The sequence below is a fragment of the Geotrypetes seraphini genome, chromosome 5 (genome assembly GCF_902459505.1).
Source record: "Geotrypetes seraphini chromosome 5, aGeoSer1.1, whole genome shotgun sequence".
In the NCBI taxonomy this organism is placed as follows: domain Eukaryota; kingdom Metazoa; phylum Chordata; class Amphibia; order Gymnophiona; family Dermophiidae; genus Geotrypetes; species Geotrypetes seraphini.
The window spans coordinates 149,058,819-149,079,402 of NC_047088.1; the positions used below are offsets into that span (position 1 = coordinate 149,058,819).

The 20,584-nt window shown below is 45.4% G+C and overlaps 1 protein-coding gene across 10 annotated transcripts in view; it reads right to left on the bottom strand.

Annotated features, from left to right (window-relative positions):
- The window catches only part of ABI2 (abl interactor 2), a 319,399-nt gene that overhangs the window by 27,770 nt on the left and 271,045 nt on the right, over positions 1–20,584 (bottom strand). For all 10 annotated transcript variants that reach the window (XM_033946881.1, XM_033946880.1, XM_033946879.1 and 7 more), the window contains one exon: positions 9,384–9,557. In XM_033946881.1, coding sequence (XP_033802772.1) covers positions 9,384–9,557 — 174 coding nt within the window. The remainder of the gene's footprint in view (positions 1–9,383; positions 9,558–20,584) is intronic.

A 20,584-nucleotide genomic window follows, 5' to 3' on the forward strand; every position in this document is an offset into this window, starting at 1 on the left:
GGAGCAGCGTGGGTTTGAACCCACAACCTCAGGGTGCTGAGGCTGTAGCATTAACCACTGCACCACACTCTCCCCTCTTGTCCCTGCCCCACTCCTGTAAGCTCTGCCTTAACTGCACAAGCATTGAACAATTGTGATTTTAAAGTGTTTGAGGCATGTGCAGATGAGGACAGAGCTTGCAAGAATGGGGTGTGGACAATGAGACATTTTACCAAACTTGTGGATTGTGGAAGCTGAATGTTTGCCACCATCTTGGACTTAAATAGATAACTGAAAACCAAATAATCAAACTTTCTGCTCTGCAGCAGTACTAGTACTAAGTTGTTATTATTTAAATAACAATAAAACTATTATCAATAACAGCTTCAAAGAATAGCTATTTAGTATCAAATCAAGTAAAGTTTCACATTGTTATGAATAATCAGCTGCATTATGAGGATCCTGTAGGACCATGAGCAACCTCTAAATTTGTCCCTAACTACTTCAAATTTTAATCAAATCTTATCTACATGAGGTAGAACATATTCAGAATTGTGGAGGCCTGTTCTACTAAGGCTAAAATTTTACCATAGTCTTATGGACCACCCTAATGTGCCTTCAGTTAACATATAATTTCTCCATTCCATACATTTTATAGGAAGTACAAAATCTGATTTTGTTCCTTAATATACAAAATATGAGAACCAGAATTTCAGACGAGTTATTTAATTTTCCCCCAATTCCTTAGTGGTAGCAGCTGAATTCTTCTAGCCTCAGTTAGCATTCTGATATCCAAATTCCTAGGGTTATGACAGTACCTTAAAATTACTATCCAGCATTAGCTGGTGTCAAAAGAACAATTAACAGTGGAAACAAATTTGCACTATGTTATAAGAAATTCATATTCCTGGTATTCAAGGTACAACTAAGACCAGGGGGAAAAAACCCTATGCGTCAATGACTGAAAACCTCCCACATAAAACAGGAGATGATTCTGGGATGATTTCTCCCTAACACTGGGTTTTACTAAACAGCGCTAAAGATTTCTATCATGGGCTGGCGATGTAAATACTCCGGTGCTCATAATGAGCGTCTGAGCATTTAACTTGCCGATCTGCACTAAAAAGAGATTATGTACTTATCCTGGTAAGCTCTTTTCCAGTAGATAGATGAGACATTCTAGACAGTTATTTCCCTATACCCGCGTGCTGCTGCAGAAGGAATCCACTCCAGATTTTTTACTCTGCCTCTGTTGTACTTCACTGGGCTCTCTTGCTCCACCTTCAGTTAGTACCCAAGCATGTAGAGCCACCCAATACATGTGAAGAGGCACCCATAGCAACAGGCTTAAACAAATTGTTCTGCTTAAAACTAACTAAATAGTACCATTAACCACCAACACTGGCTTCAATGAAACTCAGAAACTACTGTATATACTCGAATATGTCGATCCGAATATAAGTCGAGACCCCTTTTTTCCCCAAAAAGGAGGAAAAATGGTTGACTCGAATATAAATCGGGCGACTTAATATTCAAGTGCCCTGCCCGGCTTTGCACTCAGTCCCCCCTCCCAACGTCAGGCACTGCACCCAACTCCCTTCCTGCCAGGTACTGCACCCAACACACCCTTCCCTCCCTCCCCTGTCAGGCTCTGCACCAAGCACCATTCCTTCCCCCCCCCGGGTCAAGCTCTGCACCCAGCACCCTTCCTTCCACCCTGGTCAGGCTCTGCACCCAGCACCCTTCCTTCTCCCCCCCCCATCAGGCTCTGCACCCAGCACTCTTCCTTCCCCCCCCTCATCAGGTTCTGCATCCAACACACTTCCTTCCTTCCCCCCTCCCCTGTCAGGCTCTGCACCCAGCACCCTTCCTTCCTCCCTCCCTCCCCCCTTTCTCCCTCCCTCCCCTGTCAGGCTCTGCACCCAGCACCTTTCCTTCCTCCCCCCATAACGCTCTGCACCCAGCACCCTTCCTTCCTCCCCCCCCACCTGTCAGGCTCTGCACCCAGCACCCTTCCCTCCCTCCCTCCACTGTCAGGCTCTGCACCCAGCACCCTTCCTTCCCTCCCCTATCAGGCTCTGCACCCAGAACCCTTTCTTTCTTCCCCCTCTGCACCTTCCCTCCCTCCTAGGCTCTACACCTTTCTCCCCTCCCTGCCCTAGCCTCATACCTCTACAGCCAATCCTCAGTGGAGGTGCAGCAGGCAGGAGCAAACTTTCCGAGTGCCTGCCCCACTGCTAACCAGCTGCCGCAAGTTTTTTTGGCCACTGAGTGGCACAAGTAGGTGCGCGATTTGGAGATTTGGGATCGGTCTTGTCAGCAGGCAAGCTTCAAAATCACTTCAAGCACAATTTACCCGAAAAGTCAATGAAATTATATCAAATTAAAATAATAAAATGGGGAGAAAACTATGCAGAGATGCAGCTGCTTTGAAAAGAACTCCCAGGTATCCCAGCGACTGCGTGATCATCAGATGGCTCTTCCTGAAGTTAACAATCCAGCCAAAGTCCTCCAGCATCTCAAGGACGATCCTGGAGACCTTTTATTGCATGTAAATCACTATGACAATCATCACCATGGTGAAGGTCAGGGACACTATCACAAGCCCTAAAGGCAGAACCGAAAAGTGGTAATGCTGATCCAAAATATGAATAAAAAAATTGCAGTGGGCCAGAATAAAGGAAATGTGCAAATGTGTGTCCATGAGATCCAGAGAGGCAAGAAGCTCTCCTGGGGCCACTGCTGTAATGACTGAACGCACAGCCTCCATTCGAAAGCGTGGAACCTCGAGAGCTGCATTCACAAGCTGAAGATTCAGAATAGTCCTCCAATCTTCTGAGACTTTCTTGGGCACAATAAAGTATAATGTATAGACCATCTGCCTGAGCCCGAATGTTCAGGCAGCACTGGCTCTATAACTGGAATATCCTATAAGAAAAGGAGCATCCCTCGGCCTGGCGCCATTCTGCCTCTTCAGTAGGGGCTGCAGAACTGGAGGTGGAAGGCTGGGAATGCCTGTAGCTATTATACAGTCAGCAATAGCCCTGTGAAGATATCTGCAACATGACACTTGCTTACATTCGCAAGCACTGTGAGCCATGAAATTAGAATGACCAGAACCCCAGGAGGATCTAGGACCTTCCCAGAATCCATGAGGTCGAGCCTTGAAAGTGGAAACACCCGTCCGCTATCTAAACCAAAGCATTCTGCGAGCAGAGATGGAATATACTGACACCTTTCCCAAATCCACATACGGTTATACAATGCATCTGCCATATAATCTGCCCCTGCCATAAAAGATTGAGGAGAGGGAACTACCAACTCACTTTCTAGTGTGCGCATTTGAGAAAGACAAGGCGTAAGCGAGAAAAGCCTTCACCGAAGCAGCATTAACACTTAAAGAAGCTGTATCAAAGAGTTTCCTAAGGACCACATCCACCCGGCGATCCTGCATATCCTCTAACACTACATCATCCACACTGGGGAGAGAGGTGCATTTATCCACTTGTGCCAAAGAATACACTCTAGACTGATCCAAAAACTGCTGACACTTCTGTGCCAGAGGATACCAGCATGACATAACTCTAGCAATGTTCAGAGCACCATCTGGAGAATCAACTGCTCTAAGACCAGAACACACATATCAGGAAGCCAGGGGAAGGTAGCAGATTGCAAGCAAACACCATAAAGCCAGGAGGAAGAAGTGGATGGAGCCGGCTGAGTGGCCAAAAACAACTCCTTCAAAGATGCGGAAATAAGGTCCAGCAAAGCTGCAAACACAAAGAAGGGCAGAATTGTGAAAGCATTTCCAGGCTCCAAAAACCTCAAAGGGATCCACAGACCCAGCACACAGTCCCTATCTCCCATCCCAGAAGTGTTGCACTTGCAAATAAGGGGTCAGCAAGCAAGTCATCCAAATCAGGAACCCCCAGATCAGGGTCAGGCAGAACAAGCACAGAGGAAAGGTGAATTGAAGACATGTCGAAAGGAGTAACACCACTGAGAGACACCATGAAGGTTGATTGGTACTACACAGGGATAGAAGAGCGGTTCTGAGATGCAAACCATAAAATTTCAAAAATTATCTGGCTCCAGGGGCTCAAAGAAATCCTACAGTGACTAACATTTGTGTTTCCTAGGCTGTGAAGGATCCGCAGTCTGGCAGACAGAATTACCAGCTGTACCGAGCCCCGAAAGACACATATGCTGCCCTGCTGGGCTGAGCACTTGATCACCTGCTTCAGCTGTACCCCCCGGCATGTAGCGCAAGGCTCTAAAAACACTAAATATGAACAATCCTGGCAAGAATCCACATGAGGAGAGCCTAAAGACTCCATTCCAGCAAGTTTCCAGGTGAAATTTGCAGATTGCTAAAAAAACAAACAAACAAGATGGCCGCCATCAAAAATTCACACCAAAATCACAATATTTTTCACATTTCCCAAACTCTAAAAACAGCAACTTTAGGATTTTTCAGGAGGAGAAACATAAAGGAACATTTAGAAACACTCAAAACTCCACTTTTCTAACCTCCCCCAATTCCTCTCACAGGCTGTCAGCCAGCGTATTCACTGTGACCAGACAAAATCTGTGCTGTAACCTGCTTTCAGCTCTCTCACAGTAGCTGGATGAGAAAATTCACTGCTACAATACTGAGAAAGGATCTGTAAAGCTGATCTTCGAGCTGCCAGTCAGTCAGACTCCCTATGTAATGTAATGTAATGTAATGTAATTTATTTCTTATATACCGCTACATCCGTTAGGTTCTAAGCGGTTTACAGAAAATATACATTAAGATTAAAAATAAGAAAGGTACTTGAAAAATTCCCTTACTGTCCCGAAGGCTCACAATCTAACTAAAGTACCTGGAGGGTAATAGAGAAGTGAAAAGTAGAGATAGAGGAAAAATAAAATAAAAATAAACATTTTAACAAGACAGCATTGATCTAGATACTTTGGAAGGTAGAAGAGAGGAGAGAAGGAATAGATGCAGAAGGGAGAACCGTTGAACAGTAGAATTCTGGAGAAATTTAAATGATAGAAATAGAACAAAACAAAGACAAAAGGCAAAACAATAGATAAGATTAAAGATAGATCATAAGCTGGAAAGAAAAATAAAAATAAAAAACTTTGTCTTCAATCCACGGTTTCAGCGTCATTGATGAAGTGGAGCAAGTAAGTTTAGGTGGAGGGATAACGTTTCCAGAAAAAGGGCTGACAGTCCCAAGATGCCTATGTCTTCTCCCCTGCGATGGTCTCCTATCCATGTATTCCTTCCCAGACACACTGCCCGTGTCTCAGCCGCTCCAAGGAGGCTGCCCCAGATGAGGCTCACGGTGATTGCAGGATTTTCTCCTCTGCGGGAAAGCCGCCCGGATCTGATTGTTGGTGTGTGCTGACGCCGCTGGAAGCTTGGTAGGTGACTCTCGGTGTGTTTCAGAAAAATTTTGGTTGTGTTTTGCAGATAGGCAACGGCGGCTATCGACATGAGAGGTTCCAGAGCATTGAGACATTTGCCAAAAATAGGGACCTAGAGTGGGACCTCCGAAGAGGGATGTCCGGATGAGGCCAGTGAGGCCAAGTAGGCCTAAGACAGCAGGGCCAAAAGCCGGGATGACAAGAGGCTTGGTCACTGCCGACACAGGCACCGACCTCCATACAGTGATCAGAAAAGGAGGTGGGCTCAGAGGAACAACCAAACACAGTTCCAGTGGAGGAGGCAATGACACACCCGGAGCACCACTCTGCACCCCAGTCCTCTCCCGTTTCCTCCACCTGGCTCCCCGGTCCTGAAGCCAAACCTGCACTCCTGTCCCTGTCATATCCAGGCTCACCGCCAGTTCCTCCCCCCGCTCCAGTACAGTCCAACAAACACATCTGGATAGTGGATCTTGCGGAAAGCTCCCTTCAGCTCCTCCAACTGCAGGCTGTCGACAGTAGTGCGGCATCTGCGCTGCCCTCGCTTCAGGAGCCCTGCTCGATCGTAGCTTCCGGCCGCCCGCCCGGGATCCGCCTCCTCCTTTTTCGCTCCCAAATAGGGGCAAATTGCAGCACACAGCCATCTGCACACCGGAGCAAAGGATTCAGACCAGGTCTTCCACTACCTCAACCAGGACAAGGTCTCAGTCTGGTCTCTCCAGCTGCCACCATAAAGTCAATCGAACTACAAGTGCAGGGCCCTTCAACTGCCGAGCTGGATCCAACGGTCAGTCATAACACAGTAAGTGATTTGAAAAATAAATATAGAACAGAGGAAAAGAAACTCAGAAAAAGAAACTAAGAACAAAGACAAAAGCAAAAATTAGAAATCAATAATAAAAATTATATAAGACAAAAGAAAAGAAAAAAACAAAAAAGTAAACAGGAGATGGAACAGTAGATGACTTAACTGTCCGCCATCTTGTTAGATGTTAGAGTGGCAACTCAAAATCTACAAAATCCTGAGTGCGTAGAACGAATACAAGTAGATCGATTTTTCACTCTGTCAAAAATTATAAACACACGGGGACATTCGAAGTTACAGGGAAATACTTTTAAAACTAATAGGAGGAATTTTTTTTTTCACTCTGAGAATAGTTAAGCTATGGAAAGCATTGCCAGAGGATAGTAACATAGTAGATGACCGGCAGATAAAGACCCAAATGGTCCATCCAATCTGCCCAACCTGATTCAATTTAATTTTTTTTTTTTTTTTTTTTGCTATTTCTGGGCAAGAATCCAAAGCTCTGCCCGGTACTGTGCTTAGGTTCCAACTGCATACTGTCTCTATCAAAGCTCACTCTAGACCATCTACACCATCCCAGCCATTGAAGCCCTCCCCAGCCCATCAGCCATATACAGACAGTAAAGCCCAGTACTGGCCTTAGTTCTTCAATATTTACTATTATTTTCAGATTCTAGATCCTCTGTGTTCATCCCACACTTTTTTGAACTCTGTCACCATTTTCCTCTCCACCACCTCTCTTGGGAGTGCATTCCAGGCATCCACCACCCTCTCCGAAAAGAAGAATTTCCTTACATTGCTCTTGAGTCTCCCATCCCTCAGCCTCAAATTATGCCTTCTGGTTTACCATTTTCCTTTCTCTGGAAAATATTTTGTTCTAAGTTAATACCTTTCAAGTACTTGAACGTCTGAATTATATCTCCCCTGTCCTTCCTTTCCTCTAGGCAGGGGTATCAAAGTCCCTTCTCGAGGGCCGCAAATCAGTTGGGTTTTTAGGATTTCCCAATGAATATGTATGAGATCTATTAGCAGTGCATGCAAATAGATCTCATGCATATTCATTGGGGAAATCCTGAAAACCTGACTGAATTGCGGCCTTCGAGGAGGGACTTTGACACCTGTGCTCTAGGGTAAACATATTCAGGGCTTCTGGTCTCTCCTCATACGTCTTTTGGCGCAAACCTCCTATCATTTTCGTCGCCTTCCTCTGGACCGCTTCAAGGATGTGGTAAGAGCAGATAGTGTAGCTGGTTTAAAGAAAGGTTTGGACAAGTTCCTGGAGGAAAAGTCCATAGTCTATTATTGATAAAGACAGGGGGAAAGCCACTGCTTGCCCTGTATCGGTAGCATGGAATATTACTACTCCTTGGGTTTTGTCCAGGTATTAGTGTCCTGGATTGGCCACCGTGAGAACGGGCTACTGGGCTTGATGGACCATTGGTCTGACCCAGTAAGGCTATTCTGATGACTACACCTCTACCCCTGCAGACTAACAGATGTGCACCGAGATGGGCGGAGGTGCAACGAAACAGCCAGCACCCTGCGAGACCTCACCAAGCCTCCTAAAGGTACCTAACAGCCTGCACTCGACTCCTGATTAACAGAAGGTGAAACTACATAAGGGACGGCCCAAGCTCAAGAGAAAACTATGAAGGCTGGCTAACAGGTACCCAGTGGGATCGGTCTGTCAGCAAGCAGAGCTTCAAAATCCCTTCAAGCACTAATTTACCTGAAAAGTCAATGAAATTATATCGAATTAAAATAATAAAATGGGGAGAGCTTCACAAACACTCCTGCAAGCACGCATGCAGAAGGAAAGAACTGAAGCTGAAGCGCCCAGTGAAGTATAACAGGGGCAGAGTGAAAAATCCAGAGTGGATTTCTTCTGCAGATGCACGCGGCTATAGGGAAATAACCCTACTGTCTAGAATGTCTCACCTATTGCACTGGAAAAACCTCTAGCGCTGTTTAGTAAAAGGATCCCTAAGTTAGTAATATCCCTGTAGGACGGTAGTTTAGATAACATACTATAGGCCTAAGGTTTAAGCCATGTCATACATGTGTTTAATGCATGCTAACAGCTCAGTACCATATTTAATGTTAAGTGTGTGATATCTGCTGTGATGGACATCTAATATAAAAGTTCGTATTAGGGAACGTGTTAGCCACTAAAAGCAGCAGATAATATAATGCAGTTAATTATACCTCCATAAGTATAGCCAATGTCATTCTACGTATGTTATCAGGCAAACCGCTAATGCATGGTTACCAATCATTGGCCCCCTTTTATCAAGCCGCCTGTTTTTTTATCGCAGACCGCTGCAGTTAGAGCACCGAATTCCTATGAGCGTCGGAGCTTTTACTGCAGTGACCCACAACAAAAAACCCTTACATAGCTTAATAAAAAAGAGGGTCATTGTGTGTTAACAGCATGGTTACCTTCCCAAAGTGCTGAGAATGCCCCCAATAGTTAACACAGAAGCTGTGTACTTAATACACTTTAATTCTGGCTATTAGTATGCAGTTAAGTGCAAAAGATATGACGAGTTATTAAAATAGTGCTTTGCATGATTTATAAGAGCAAGGAGGTATTAATTAAATGAAGCTATACAGAGTGCTTCTTGTAGAGGTCAAACTGAAAACTTTTTTAGCCTTAAGCCATTAAGAGAGCTTTTCACCTTCCTCTGAAAAATTAAATGAAAAACAAGTTGACAATAGCAGGTTGTTTATACTATAAGGGACACACATCATAGGCTTTGCTCATATGATAGTGCTGGGGTTTTTTTGCGCCATAAATTTGTTTAAAGAATCTTCCAATAATCCACTGACAAGACTTTCATCACACCAGTAAAGCTGTTAGTATGTGTAAAGTATACTTTACTGTTTTAAAACAGGTTCAGCAAGAACCTACATCACACAAAGGTGTATACTGCAATCTCAGTTGAATCTAGACAAGCAATACAGTACAAGTGAACTTTTGGTGTTCAGAAACAGTATGATCACTAAACAAAAAGGTCATTTGATTTTGTCTCTGAGCAGCCTGTTCAACCTGCTAGGTACAGTATTCTAAATACTCTTTTCTCAAATTTGAGAGGAATCTGGAACATAGAGGATCTAAACAGCAAGACAATGGAAAATAAAATGGTTGACATTCCAGAAGGATTATAATACATAAACCTACCCTTTTCTAAATAGGTCCTTGGTGCCCAAGGTGGATCTTCTTCAGCATAGGGATCACTGTATTCTACCACAGCTGCCTCCTCTTCTTCATAATCTTCAGGAGGTGGGGGTGGAGGAGGGGATTCATCAAAGACTGTTTCATCAACAGGTGGTGGAGGCGGTGGAGTTTCAGAAACTAAAAAAAAACAATTGAAAATCATCACTCTCTTTCTCTGAACATAGTACTGTAGGTGCAAGTCTTGCTATTTCAAAATTTACAGCCTTTCGCAAACAAGTGCTAAAAATCCTTACAAGTGCACCATTTCTACAGATCAGTGGTGTACCCAGCATATGTGACATAAGGGGCCAATCATTTTTAACGCCCCTCCTCTATATAAAAAAAACATAATTTTTAGTAAATCCACAAGTTGCACCTAGGAAAAGGCAGCAGAGAGCACTAGAACATCAATACAACTATTGAAAAACTAAATAAGCCAGATTAGTGCAGATCAATCCTGCACAGTCAATGGCTAACAGAAAACTATGTCTTTCATACATACAGAACACAAACACCTTCGCCCAGTATGGAATAAATAATTATAGTAAGTAACTGTGCTTTATCCCAGGAGAAGCAGGCAGCATATTCTCACATGTGGGTCTCCCTAGCTTACTATGATGGGATGGAGGGAGAGCTGGCCATTAGGAAAATAAACTGCAATACTGCTCGGCCAAAGTGACCATCCCATATGGAATAATATTCCAGACAGTAGTGTGATGTGAATGTACTGAGGACCAAGTAACAGCTTTACAGATTTCATCAATAGGAGTTGAGCGAAAGAAAGCAACTGAAGCTGTCATAGCTCTGACTCTGCGGGCTGTGACACAACGTTCCAGTGACAATCCAGCCTGAGCATAACAGGAGATACAAAAGGCCAACCATGTGGAAATCGTTCTCTTAGATCTGGACGTCCCAACTTGTTAGGATCAAAGGAGATGTTCTATGCAGTTAAGTTCTCACCAAATAGTAGGCCAATGCTCATTTGCAGTCCAGAGTGTGAAGAGCAATTTCCCCAAGGTGCCCAAGAGAATGAGGCTTAGGAAATAACACTGGGAGAACAATAGATTAAGGTGGAATTCTGTAACGACCTTTGGAAGAAACTTGGGATGGGTGTGAAGCACCACTTTATCATGGTGGAATACTGTGAAAGGAGGATCCACAACCAGTGCTTGAAGCTCACTGATTCGTCGAGCTGAAGTAAGGGAAATGAGAAAGACCACTTTTCATGTAAGGGACTTGAGGTAAGGTTCGAAAGGAGGTTTCATCAATTTAGCAAGGACCACATTAAGATCCCAAACCACTTGAAAAGACCTTTCATGAATCTGGACACAAGAGGATGAGCAGTGAGAGATTTACCATCAACTGGTCTGTGAAAAGCATTGATAGCACTGAAATGAACTCTAATCGAAGTGGTTTTGAAACCTGAATTGGATAAATGTAGAAGATAGCCTAATACTGAAGATACAGAGGTGGATTTAGGTTCATGATGATGAAGAGCACACCAAGTGGAAAACAGTGTCCATTTTTGTTGGTATGACTGCTTCATTGATGGTTTTCTGGATGCTTCCAAGATTAATCTGTCAGGCTGAGAAAGATGAAGGTCAGCCAATGTTAGGCAGAGGTACCAAGCTGTCAGGTGCAATGCTGAGAGACTGGGATGCAAAAGAGATCCGTGATTCTGTTTGAGAAGAGGCAGGAAAATTTGAAGAGGGATTGGTTCCTTCATATTGAGTTGAAGTAGCAGGGAAAACCAGGGTTGTCTGGGCCACCAAAGAACTATAAGAATCATAGTGGCTGATTCCTGCTTGAGCTTGACAAGCATCTTGAGGATGAGAGGAATTGGAGGAAAAGCGTACAGAAACTTGCGAGTCCAATCTAACAGAAAAACATCCGCTTCCAGATGGTGAGGAGAGTACTGCCGGGTGCAAAACTGGAGTAGCTTGAGGTTGTGGGGGCAGGCAATCAAGTCTATCTGAGGAGTTCCCCACTGAGAAAATATGGACACAGAACAATCTGGTTGTAGTCTTGTGAGACCACAGGAACTCGCGGCAGCCATTTTTTTATGACTGCTCTGCACGGGACAGCAGCATAGGAAGATCACTTCTTCCCCGCGTCACTGCTAGACCACCAGGTCCAGGGCAAAAATTGCCAATAACCGAATTTGCAGGTACTAAACTCGCGGATTCGGAGGGAGAAGTGTAATAGTAGTAGTATAGTAACATAGTAAATAATAGTAGAGAGAGCAACATGATCCATCGAGTCTGCCCAGCATCACTAAGATCTACAGTTTTTCTAGATCACTTCTCATGTCACCCGCATAAAGGCAATTTTTTGCTTCTAATCCTTCAAAGATATTACCAAATCTATAAATCTTTATGAGAATCTCAGAAGGGCTAAGAGATGAGGAGAAATTAGGGTCTACCTGCTAATTTTCTTTTAGTCCTTCCAGAATGACACAGATGGATGGGTTTACGCTCCTTTACCAGCAGGTGGAGATTTAGAACACACTGAATTCTATCAGCAGTACAATTGGGCTATGCAGTCCCTCTTAGAATCAGCCTGACAAATAGCCAAGCAGGAACTAACTGATCAACTGTAAGAACAGAAACTCAAAATATATATATATTTTTAAAATATAAATAGAAACACAACTGTTGGAAAAAGGATTGAAGCAGGCAACCAACATGAATCCCAAAGCTCACCAGCTAAACCAGATGAACTAAATTGCACTGCTCTACAGTAAACATCCCAATCTTCAAAAAGGGATCGAGAGGAGAACCGGGCAACTATAGACCTGCGAGTCTTACGTCGGTTCCTGGGAAAATGATTGAAGCACTAATAAAGGATAGCATAGAGCAACACCTGGAAAATCACGACCTGATGAGAGCTAGCCAACACGGCTTTAGGAAAGGGAAGTCATGTTTGACTAATTTACTTCAATTTTTTGAGGAGGTGAACAAACAAATTGATAGCGGTGAATGTAAAATTATGTCCTACCTGTTAATTTTCTTTCCTTTAGAAGTAGCAGATGAATCCAGAGACCAATGGGATACCTCACATCTACCAGCAGGTGGAGATAGAGAAACTGATTAACAGGTGTACTTATTTGCTGGCACTCCTCTTGTCTCATCAGTATAGCTCCTTGCCCAAGCACATTTAACCATCAATAGGTATAGCATGTAAAAAACTTCTTTCCCAGAACACATCGCAACCAGCAATGATACAGAATATCATCATTAAGAACACCCAATCAATAAAAGTCGCACCCGAAAAAACCAACGACCAAATACCAGAAAGGGTGGGGCTCTGGATTCATCTGCTACTTCTAAAGGAAAGAAAATTAACAGGTAGGACATAATTTTACATTCCTTAGCAAAGCAGCAGATGAATCCAGAGACCAATGGGATGTAGCAAAGCAATCCTTAATCTGGGTGGGGAGTAAATGTCGCCTTCGCAACGACCGAAGCATCACAAAAACCCCTACCGCATGTGCCCGCACATCCATGCAGAGCCGTGGAGAGAAGGTACTCTCGGAAGACCAGTTAACCTTGAGACAAATTACCTCCAAAGCACAACCTCTGGGCCGAGCCCACGAAGCAGCCATCGCCCCAGCGGAATGGTCATGAAGTTCAATCGCCACCCGCTCCCCTGCCAGCAGGCAAGTATAAAGAATGTCCTCCTGGACCATTGAGCGAGGTAGGCATCGGACGCCGCCATACGCCTGAGGCGTCCCTTGAAGAATCCCAAAAAGGAGATATAAACCACTAACAGTTGTAAGAAACCGAGCTCGCGGAGAACGCTACATACGTTTCAAAAAATGCAGTGAATAAAAGTACTGCCTCCACTATCTCCTCCCAGGAAGAAGGAAGGAAAAGCGAGCATGATGTAAAAGAAAGGATGACACCCCCCTAGAAAGAAATAGTGGTACCATCCGAACTGACACCCCATATGACGGAAATAAGGAATAGGAATCCCCGTTGAATAAGGCCTGCAACATCGCAACTGCAAAGCTGAAGCCATGGCCACAAGGAAACCCATGGTCAACCGCACAGCTCCCTAGAGTCCCAAAGGACAAGGCTAAAATGAAGCTATCAGGAACATAGAAGAAGTACGTGAATGAATTACCCCAAACCGGGCTTTCTAAGAGGCGCATGAATATTCCGCCTTCTGTTTAGGAACTGAACTACAGGAAGCTGAGAAGTCATCGAAGGGCCCTATACCTAGTTCCTGTCACAAGCCAAGAATGGCAGATGAAGCTGAAGGGAATTGAACGCTATGCCATCGGCAATATACCTGTGCTACAAAGGAACTCAGGAAGGGTGCAACTGTTGAGAAGTATTCAAGAAAGGAAAAACCTCCAAAAGGAAGCAGAAGCCACAGGATAAGACGTCTGTAGCGCCTGGATAAGAGAAGAAATAACCTGCTTCTCATTACCCTCACACGCCAGTGAAGACTCGCTCAAAAGTTAGGTCGTAATACCAAAGTAGTATGCATATCCATGTTGATCTCAAGCAAGGAGAGCAAAGCCGGAGATAAAAGGAAACTTCTTAGTCCAGCTGTCGAAAGGCTCATCAGATCCACATAGCAAGGATGGCGCAACCAAGCCAGAGATTGTACAAATACTGTGCCCCGAAAGCAAGCTTGAGATGGCAAATCCAAGCTCTCATCAGCCAGGGGAAAACACTGAAAAAGAGAAACCAGAGGTGAGAAAGAGGCCACACTGTTACACCCTCTAACTCCCGCTTCCTGTGCCCGTCTAAGAAGCTAGGAAGCATGGAATTGTGAGACGAGGCCATGAGGTCAAGTTCCAGGAGATCTCACTTCCACAAAAAAATGGAACGCCTGAGCCAAAATTCCCAACATCCAGGATGTGGAAGATATCACTATCATTAACGTCTACACTTCTAGAGCGTACACCGTGCTGTACACTGTAACATCTAATAAATGGGCCATGCTCAGATTTCGCAGAGAGAAAGACTAACCAAACTCTTTTCCTGACCTGAGAAACGATCTGCCAACAGAATAGAAAGATGAGGGTCCACCCATCGAAGTAGAACAACTACTGTACTTGGCAACTGAGTACATCACCTACTGCCCAAGCTGCAGAGAAATACCCCCATCATAATACTGATTGAAAGGGTCCTCAGCGGCATTCCGGAAGAATGGTCTGAAGCTCCAGAAAGGAAGCTTGACCATGCTCAAGAGTAGAAGAAGGAACCAGTATTAAGTCGCCTCTGAAGACCCGACTCCTGAAGCTGAGGATGGAAGCCACCGAGCCCCCCAATCTGACAGGCCTGAATGGTCGGTGGTCATGAACTAGTCCAGGAAAAGACCGAGGTATGCCCTGGAAAGACAATCTTGCTGAGCCCCAAATTCATACAAAGCTATGTAGGCGAAGCATAGCAACTAATAGGAGCCCAGAGCGACCGAGAACCACTGGAACAAAAGCGGCTGTTGAGCCTTAGAAGGGAAAGCAAGCCGAGGTTCCCAGAGGGGTTAGCAAAATGGATGCTAGAATCTGAACAGAATCCCTTACTCTTAGCCATGGTAAGCGAAGAACGCCAATCTGAGATCGAGACCCCACACTCAAGTCTCTGGAAAGAAATACATGTCTCTCCTATAAGAAGAACCGCATCAACCCGATATACCTATAAAAATTACAGGAAAAACAAAGAGCAATGCAAATTTGAAGATGCGCATGTAAAGAACTGAAGGAAAAGATACCACCCACTTCGTGTCAGTCAAAAGACCCGACTGGAAGTCGTCCGAATCAAGCAGGCAGTCAAGCAGAAAACAGATAAATAGTCTGGCAGTGCCAACGAACCCTTAGGTAGGCGAAATGGAATGTGCCAAAACCGAACGCGCTGCTCCAAGAGAGGCAGGCAAACCTAGTGCTGACTCAGAGTCCATAGAGAAAATGTAAATATCTTCCCAGGTTGACTGCAGAAATGGGTAACCCTGAGAAACTAATGCAGCCGAATGGAATCCAGCCTGCCCATAGCCCCCGTCTTGGCCACCCACTATTAAGTGGTACCCTAAAAACTACAATAACTGTCCCGAGGACCAGCAACACTTCAAAGAGAAACGCAAAACAGAGAGACTCCATGAACGAACTGGAAACGTGAGGAGGATGCAAAGGAAAGACAAGGCGCACCAGGCGCAATCCAGAAGCAGCATCCGCCTCTCCAGAGAAACGAGCTGTACATGGCCGCAAACAGACCAGGTTTCCACTCCAAAAGAGAGCTTAAGGGGAGAATTAATTGGGCATACCGTGCCAGCTACCCTACGAACTCGCAAGCAGAGGATCTCGCCCTTAGGGATCAGCAGCCACTTAGACCATGCTTCTAGAGCGGAAGGCCGTCTAGCTTTTTTTTTTTTTTTTTTTTTTTAAACTAGACTTGAACCCTCCGCCACTTCTTTTGGAGCCATATCAGCTCTACTCCTTAGCTGCGGCTGAACCTCAGCTCCTTGTTACTAACCTAGCACACAACCCTTGCGCCACCCAGGTTTTCACAGACAAGCTGGCCCACAGCAAGAAGAAAAGAACCATCAGGCCTCAAGAGAGACCTCCAACTCGGAATTCCTGCATACTACCCTGAAGAAACATGTCTAGAGCACAAGCAGGCGGACGCAGCACACAGGCAGAAGGCCTAAGGAAACCTCCAACATCGCCGCATGTTATCGGAACCCCGAGTGAAGCAATGAACCACACGAATGATACACTGGCACGTCCTTGCCACCTACTCCACCTTGCTGTTCGCCACCCATAAGGCAGCAAAACCAAGCGTAGGCAGCCAACTCAGGGCAGAAATTTAATGTGTAAGTGCATAGGTATATAAATGGACAGCCCCAAATAACAACCAGTTGCCATTTCTCTTTTTTTTTTAAGAGACGCATGTGGAATAACACCCCAGCAAATTGAGCACTGCAATACGGGGCAAAGCTGATTTCAACAGGGCTGACGATTCAACCTAGCACCCCAGTACCAGGAAAATCGTTATAGCACTACCAGATACCAGCCGCGTGGCTCCAAGGCACCAAGGAAAACAGACCCCAGGCAGAATCCTTACCATACAGTCATCCTGGGAGATAATAGGATAGGACTGCACCAAGATCCTTAAACTCCCTGCTGCTGATCTCCCTCAGTGGCAATTTGCCTGTATCGCCTCAGTGCAGGGAGAAGCTGCAGCTGAGAAACCAAGCATGGGTCTCCCACTCCAGCCACCTGAGGCACAGCCAGAAGGCTCCTCAAGAACAGCCGCCGGAGAAAAACTTTCACAGGGAATCAAACTGATCCGGCAACAGCAAATGTCACCCACAGCCGCATCAAATTGCATTACCCTCTTTTTTTTTTTTTTTAAATAAGAAGAACAGGGAGACTGCGGGGAGCGCCGAGAGAAGTCAGCTGCCGAACCGACTCCGAGGATGCAGCGGCGCCCCCGCCAGCATCTGAGTCTTAGCGCGAGTCTCCTGCTCGCTGAAAAGGCACCGGCTCCGCAAATATGTCCATGCGTGCAACCGGAACCCCGCCGCAGCCTATGCCGGGTAAACGGCAGCTGAAGGGAACAGGCCGGAAACGGTAGGGCCCTCCCGACCAAACATTATCACAAGCCCGCGTCTCCCGCGCGCGGGAAGGAACCGGCTCGGCCAATCGCGCCCCATTTTGAAAGTTGGAGCCCACCAGGCGAAAAATAAATCTCAAACACGAGCGAACTGTCCCAAGTGCAGTGAGTCAGAAATAAATAATCAAGGTGGCAAACCACGCGACTTCACAGCCGCAGTTTCCACCGAATTTACAACCCACAGAACTCAGGACACCAACCAAACCCTGCAGTTCCAAGATAAATGCAAAAACAAAAACTCACTAAGAAATATAAACCACAGTTGAAATACAAAAAGAAATACTCACAACCTTGTCAGCAGGGCTGGCAGACGCCGGCAGACACCGGCCGAGCCCCACAGGAAGGGCCCATGCATAAGGTAGGTCTCTTTCATTTTTTATTTTTTTTTTATAAGGGAAAGAAGAAAAAAATTAGAGACCAAATTAAACCCTCTATCATTGGAGGGAGGGTGAGGCAGGGACAAGGGGGGGCCCAAGTGTAACCTCTAAAGCCGGCACCATTTAGCCAGACACCCCTATCTCACTGAAGAGAAAAATCTCAACAGGAGAAATAGAATGGCCGTCTCACTGAAGAGAAAACCTCAAAAGGAGGCAATAAAGTTCTAGTCACAGCCAGAATCCAGGAGCTAGTTGAATAGCGACTTCCACCTGCTTGGAGATAGAGAATACTGATGAGACAAGAGGAGTGCCAGCAAATAAGTACACCTGTTAATCAGTTTCTCTATCTCCACCTGCTGGTAGATGTGAGGTATCCCATTGGTCTCTGGATTCATCTGCTGCTTTGCTAAGGAACTGGTGGATATAATATACTTGGACTTCCAGAAAGCGTTTGATAAGGTTCCCCACGCAAGGCTTCTGAAGAAACTACAAAGAAAAATGCAAAGTGATGCACCTGGGTAAGAAAAACAAGGAACATGAATATAAAATGTTAGGTATGACACTGTGCAAGACCGAACAAGAAAGGGACCTGGGGGTACTGATAGACAGGACCCTGAAGCTGTCGGCTCAATGCGCAGCGGCAGCAAAGAAAGCAAATAGGATGTTGGGCATGATAAAGAAGGGAATCACAAGTAGATCGGCGGACATCATAATGCCGCTTTACAGAGCAATGGTCAGACCACACTTGGAGTACTGTGTTCAACACTGGTCTCCCTACCTAAAGAAGGATATAACCCTACTGGAGAGGGTGCAAAGGCGAACCACGAAGCTTGTAAAAGGTATCGAGAATTTGAGCTACAAAGAACGCCTCGGAAAACTGGGATTGTTCACCCTCGAGAAGAGAAGACTGCGAGGAGACATGATAGAGACTTAAAATACTAAAAGGATTTGACAAAATAGTGCAAGAAACATCGTTATTCACATTGTCAAATGTGACTCAGACAAGAGGTCATGGACTGAAACTGAGGGGCACCAGGCCCAGGACAAATATTAGGAAGTTCTGTTTCGCACAACGAGTGGTGGACGCTTGGAACGCTCTCCCTGAGGAGGTCGTGATGGAGACCAGCATTCTGGGATTCAAGAGCAAGTTGGATGCACACCTTCTTGCAAATCACATTGGGGGATACGAGTAAACAAGGTTTCTCAGCAGGGAACACCTGGCTTGGCCTCCGCGGGTGCGGGTCGCCGGACTGGATGGACCTAGAGTCTGATCCGGTGAAGCCATTTCTTATGTTCTTATGTTCATAGTAAAAACAAAAGTAAAAAGACAAAAAACGTTCAACAATCCCACAGAAAAAACCCAACTCTTCATATCCACAAAAAAAAACCCCAAAAAACAATGGATGGGTAGGTTCTGTGCTGCTCTGGAGGGACTAAGACAAAGACAATTAGTAGGTAGGACCTAATTTCTCCTTCTTTAGCGTCCCTCCAGACTGGCACAGATGGATGGGACGAACCAAAGCAATAACTCGCTCACCAAAACCAGCATCCCGATGTGCCTGGACCATCAACTCAGTAGTGACGCACAAAGGAATGCAGAGAAGACCAGACTGCCACCCTAAAAATATCCACCGGGGGGCACAAGTGAACTCTCCACCCAGGATGCCGCCTGACATCTCATAGAACAAGCTTTATGAAATCAGGAACTGACTTCTGAAGAAGATACACTGAAGTGATAGTTTTCTTAATCCAGCGTGCAATAGAAGCTTTAGAAGCACCTTCTCCCTTACGACTGCCTACTAATAGGTCAAAAAGATGATCCAACTTCCAAAACTCTTCAGTTCTTTTCAGATAGGCATAGAGAATTCTGTGGACATCCAACTTGTTTAACTGCCTCTGTTTAACTCACCCTCCCCTCCATTTTCTGATCATCCAAGATCAGAAGGGAAACTGTCTGATTCACATAAAAAGGGGAGACGACTTTCAGGAGAAAGGATGGAATAAGCCAGGGGTAGGCAATTCCGGTCCTCGAGAGCCCCAGGCAGGTCAGGTTTTCAAGATATCCACCATGAATATGTATGAGATGGATTTGCAAACACTGCCTCCTTGAGATGCAAATCTATCTCATGCATATTTATTGTGGATGTCCTGAAAACCATGACCTGCCTGTGGCTCTCAAGAACTGGAATTGCCTACCCCTGGAATAGGCCATAGAACAACACGCTCTCTGGAAAACTCCAAGAAGGGAGCCCAACAAGAGAAGGCCTGCAACTCTGACACACGTTTCGCTGAAGTAATGGCCACAAGAAACACCGCTTTCAAGGTAAGGTCTTTCAACATGCAGGAACTCAGAGGCTCAAAAGGAGGACGAACTAGCACCAACAGGACCAAACTGAAATCCCAGGCTGGAATCAAAGGACACACAGGAGGATGCAGTAACTTTGCTGCCCTTAAAAAACAGATCACATCAGAATGAGAAGACAACTGCTGTCCACACATCAGGCCTCTAAAAGACAACAAGGCTACAACCTGAATCCATAACGAGGACCAGGTAAGGCCCCTCTCAAGCCGATCCTGCAAAAAATCTAGGATGCAAGGTACAGAAGCACAAAGGAAAAACACCGCCACCACAGAACACCAGTCCCTCATACACACGGGAAGTCGAGGATCTAAAAGAGACCACCCTATTATAGTATCCTTTCTTGCTTATGCGCTCCCTTTCAAGAGCCAAGCCACAAGATAAAAGGGACCCGGATCAAACATGGAAATGGGACCCCAGTCAGAAGGGTGTCTGACAGGGGCAGAGGAAGGGGCTCCACAACAAGTAAACAAACCAGATCCCTGTACCATGGGTGCTGTGGCCAATCCAGAGCCACAGAGCCTGCATGATGTGCAATGCAAAGAATTCTGCCAATCAGAGGCCATGGAGGAAAGACATATAGCAGATTGTCCATGTCCATCAGCCAACATTATATCAGAGCATCCAGCCCATCGGCCTGAGAATCTCTGTGCCGACTGAAAAATCTCTGCGCCTTAGGAGTTGAAACATGTGGCCATGAGATTCATCATCAGCCAACCCCAAGACTAATCAGATCGAAGACCTCCATCCCCAGACACCACTCACCAGGATCCAACATAACAACTTAGGAAATCCGCCTGGATATTA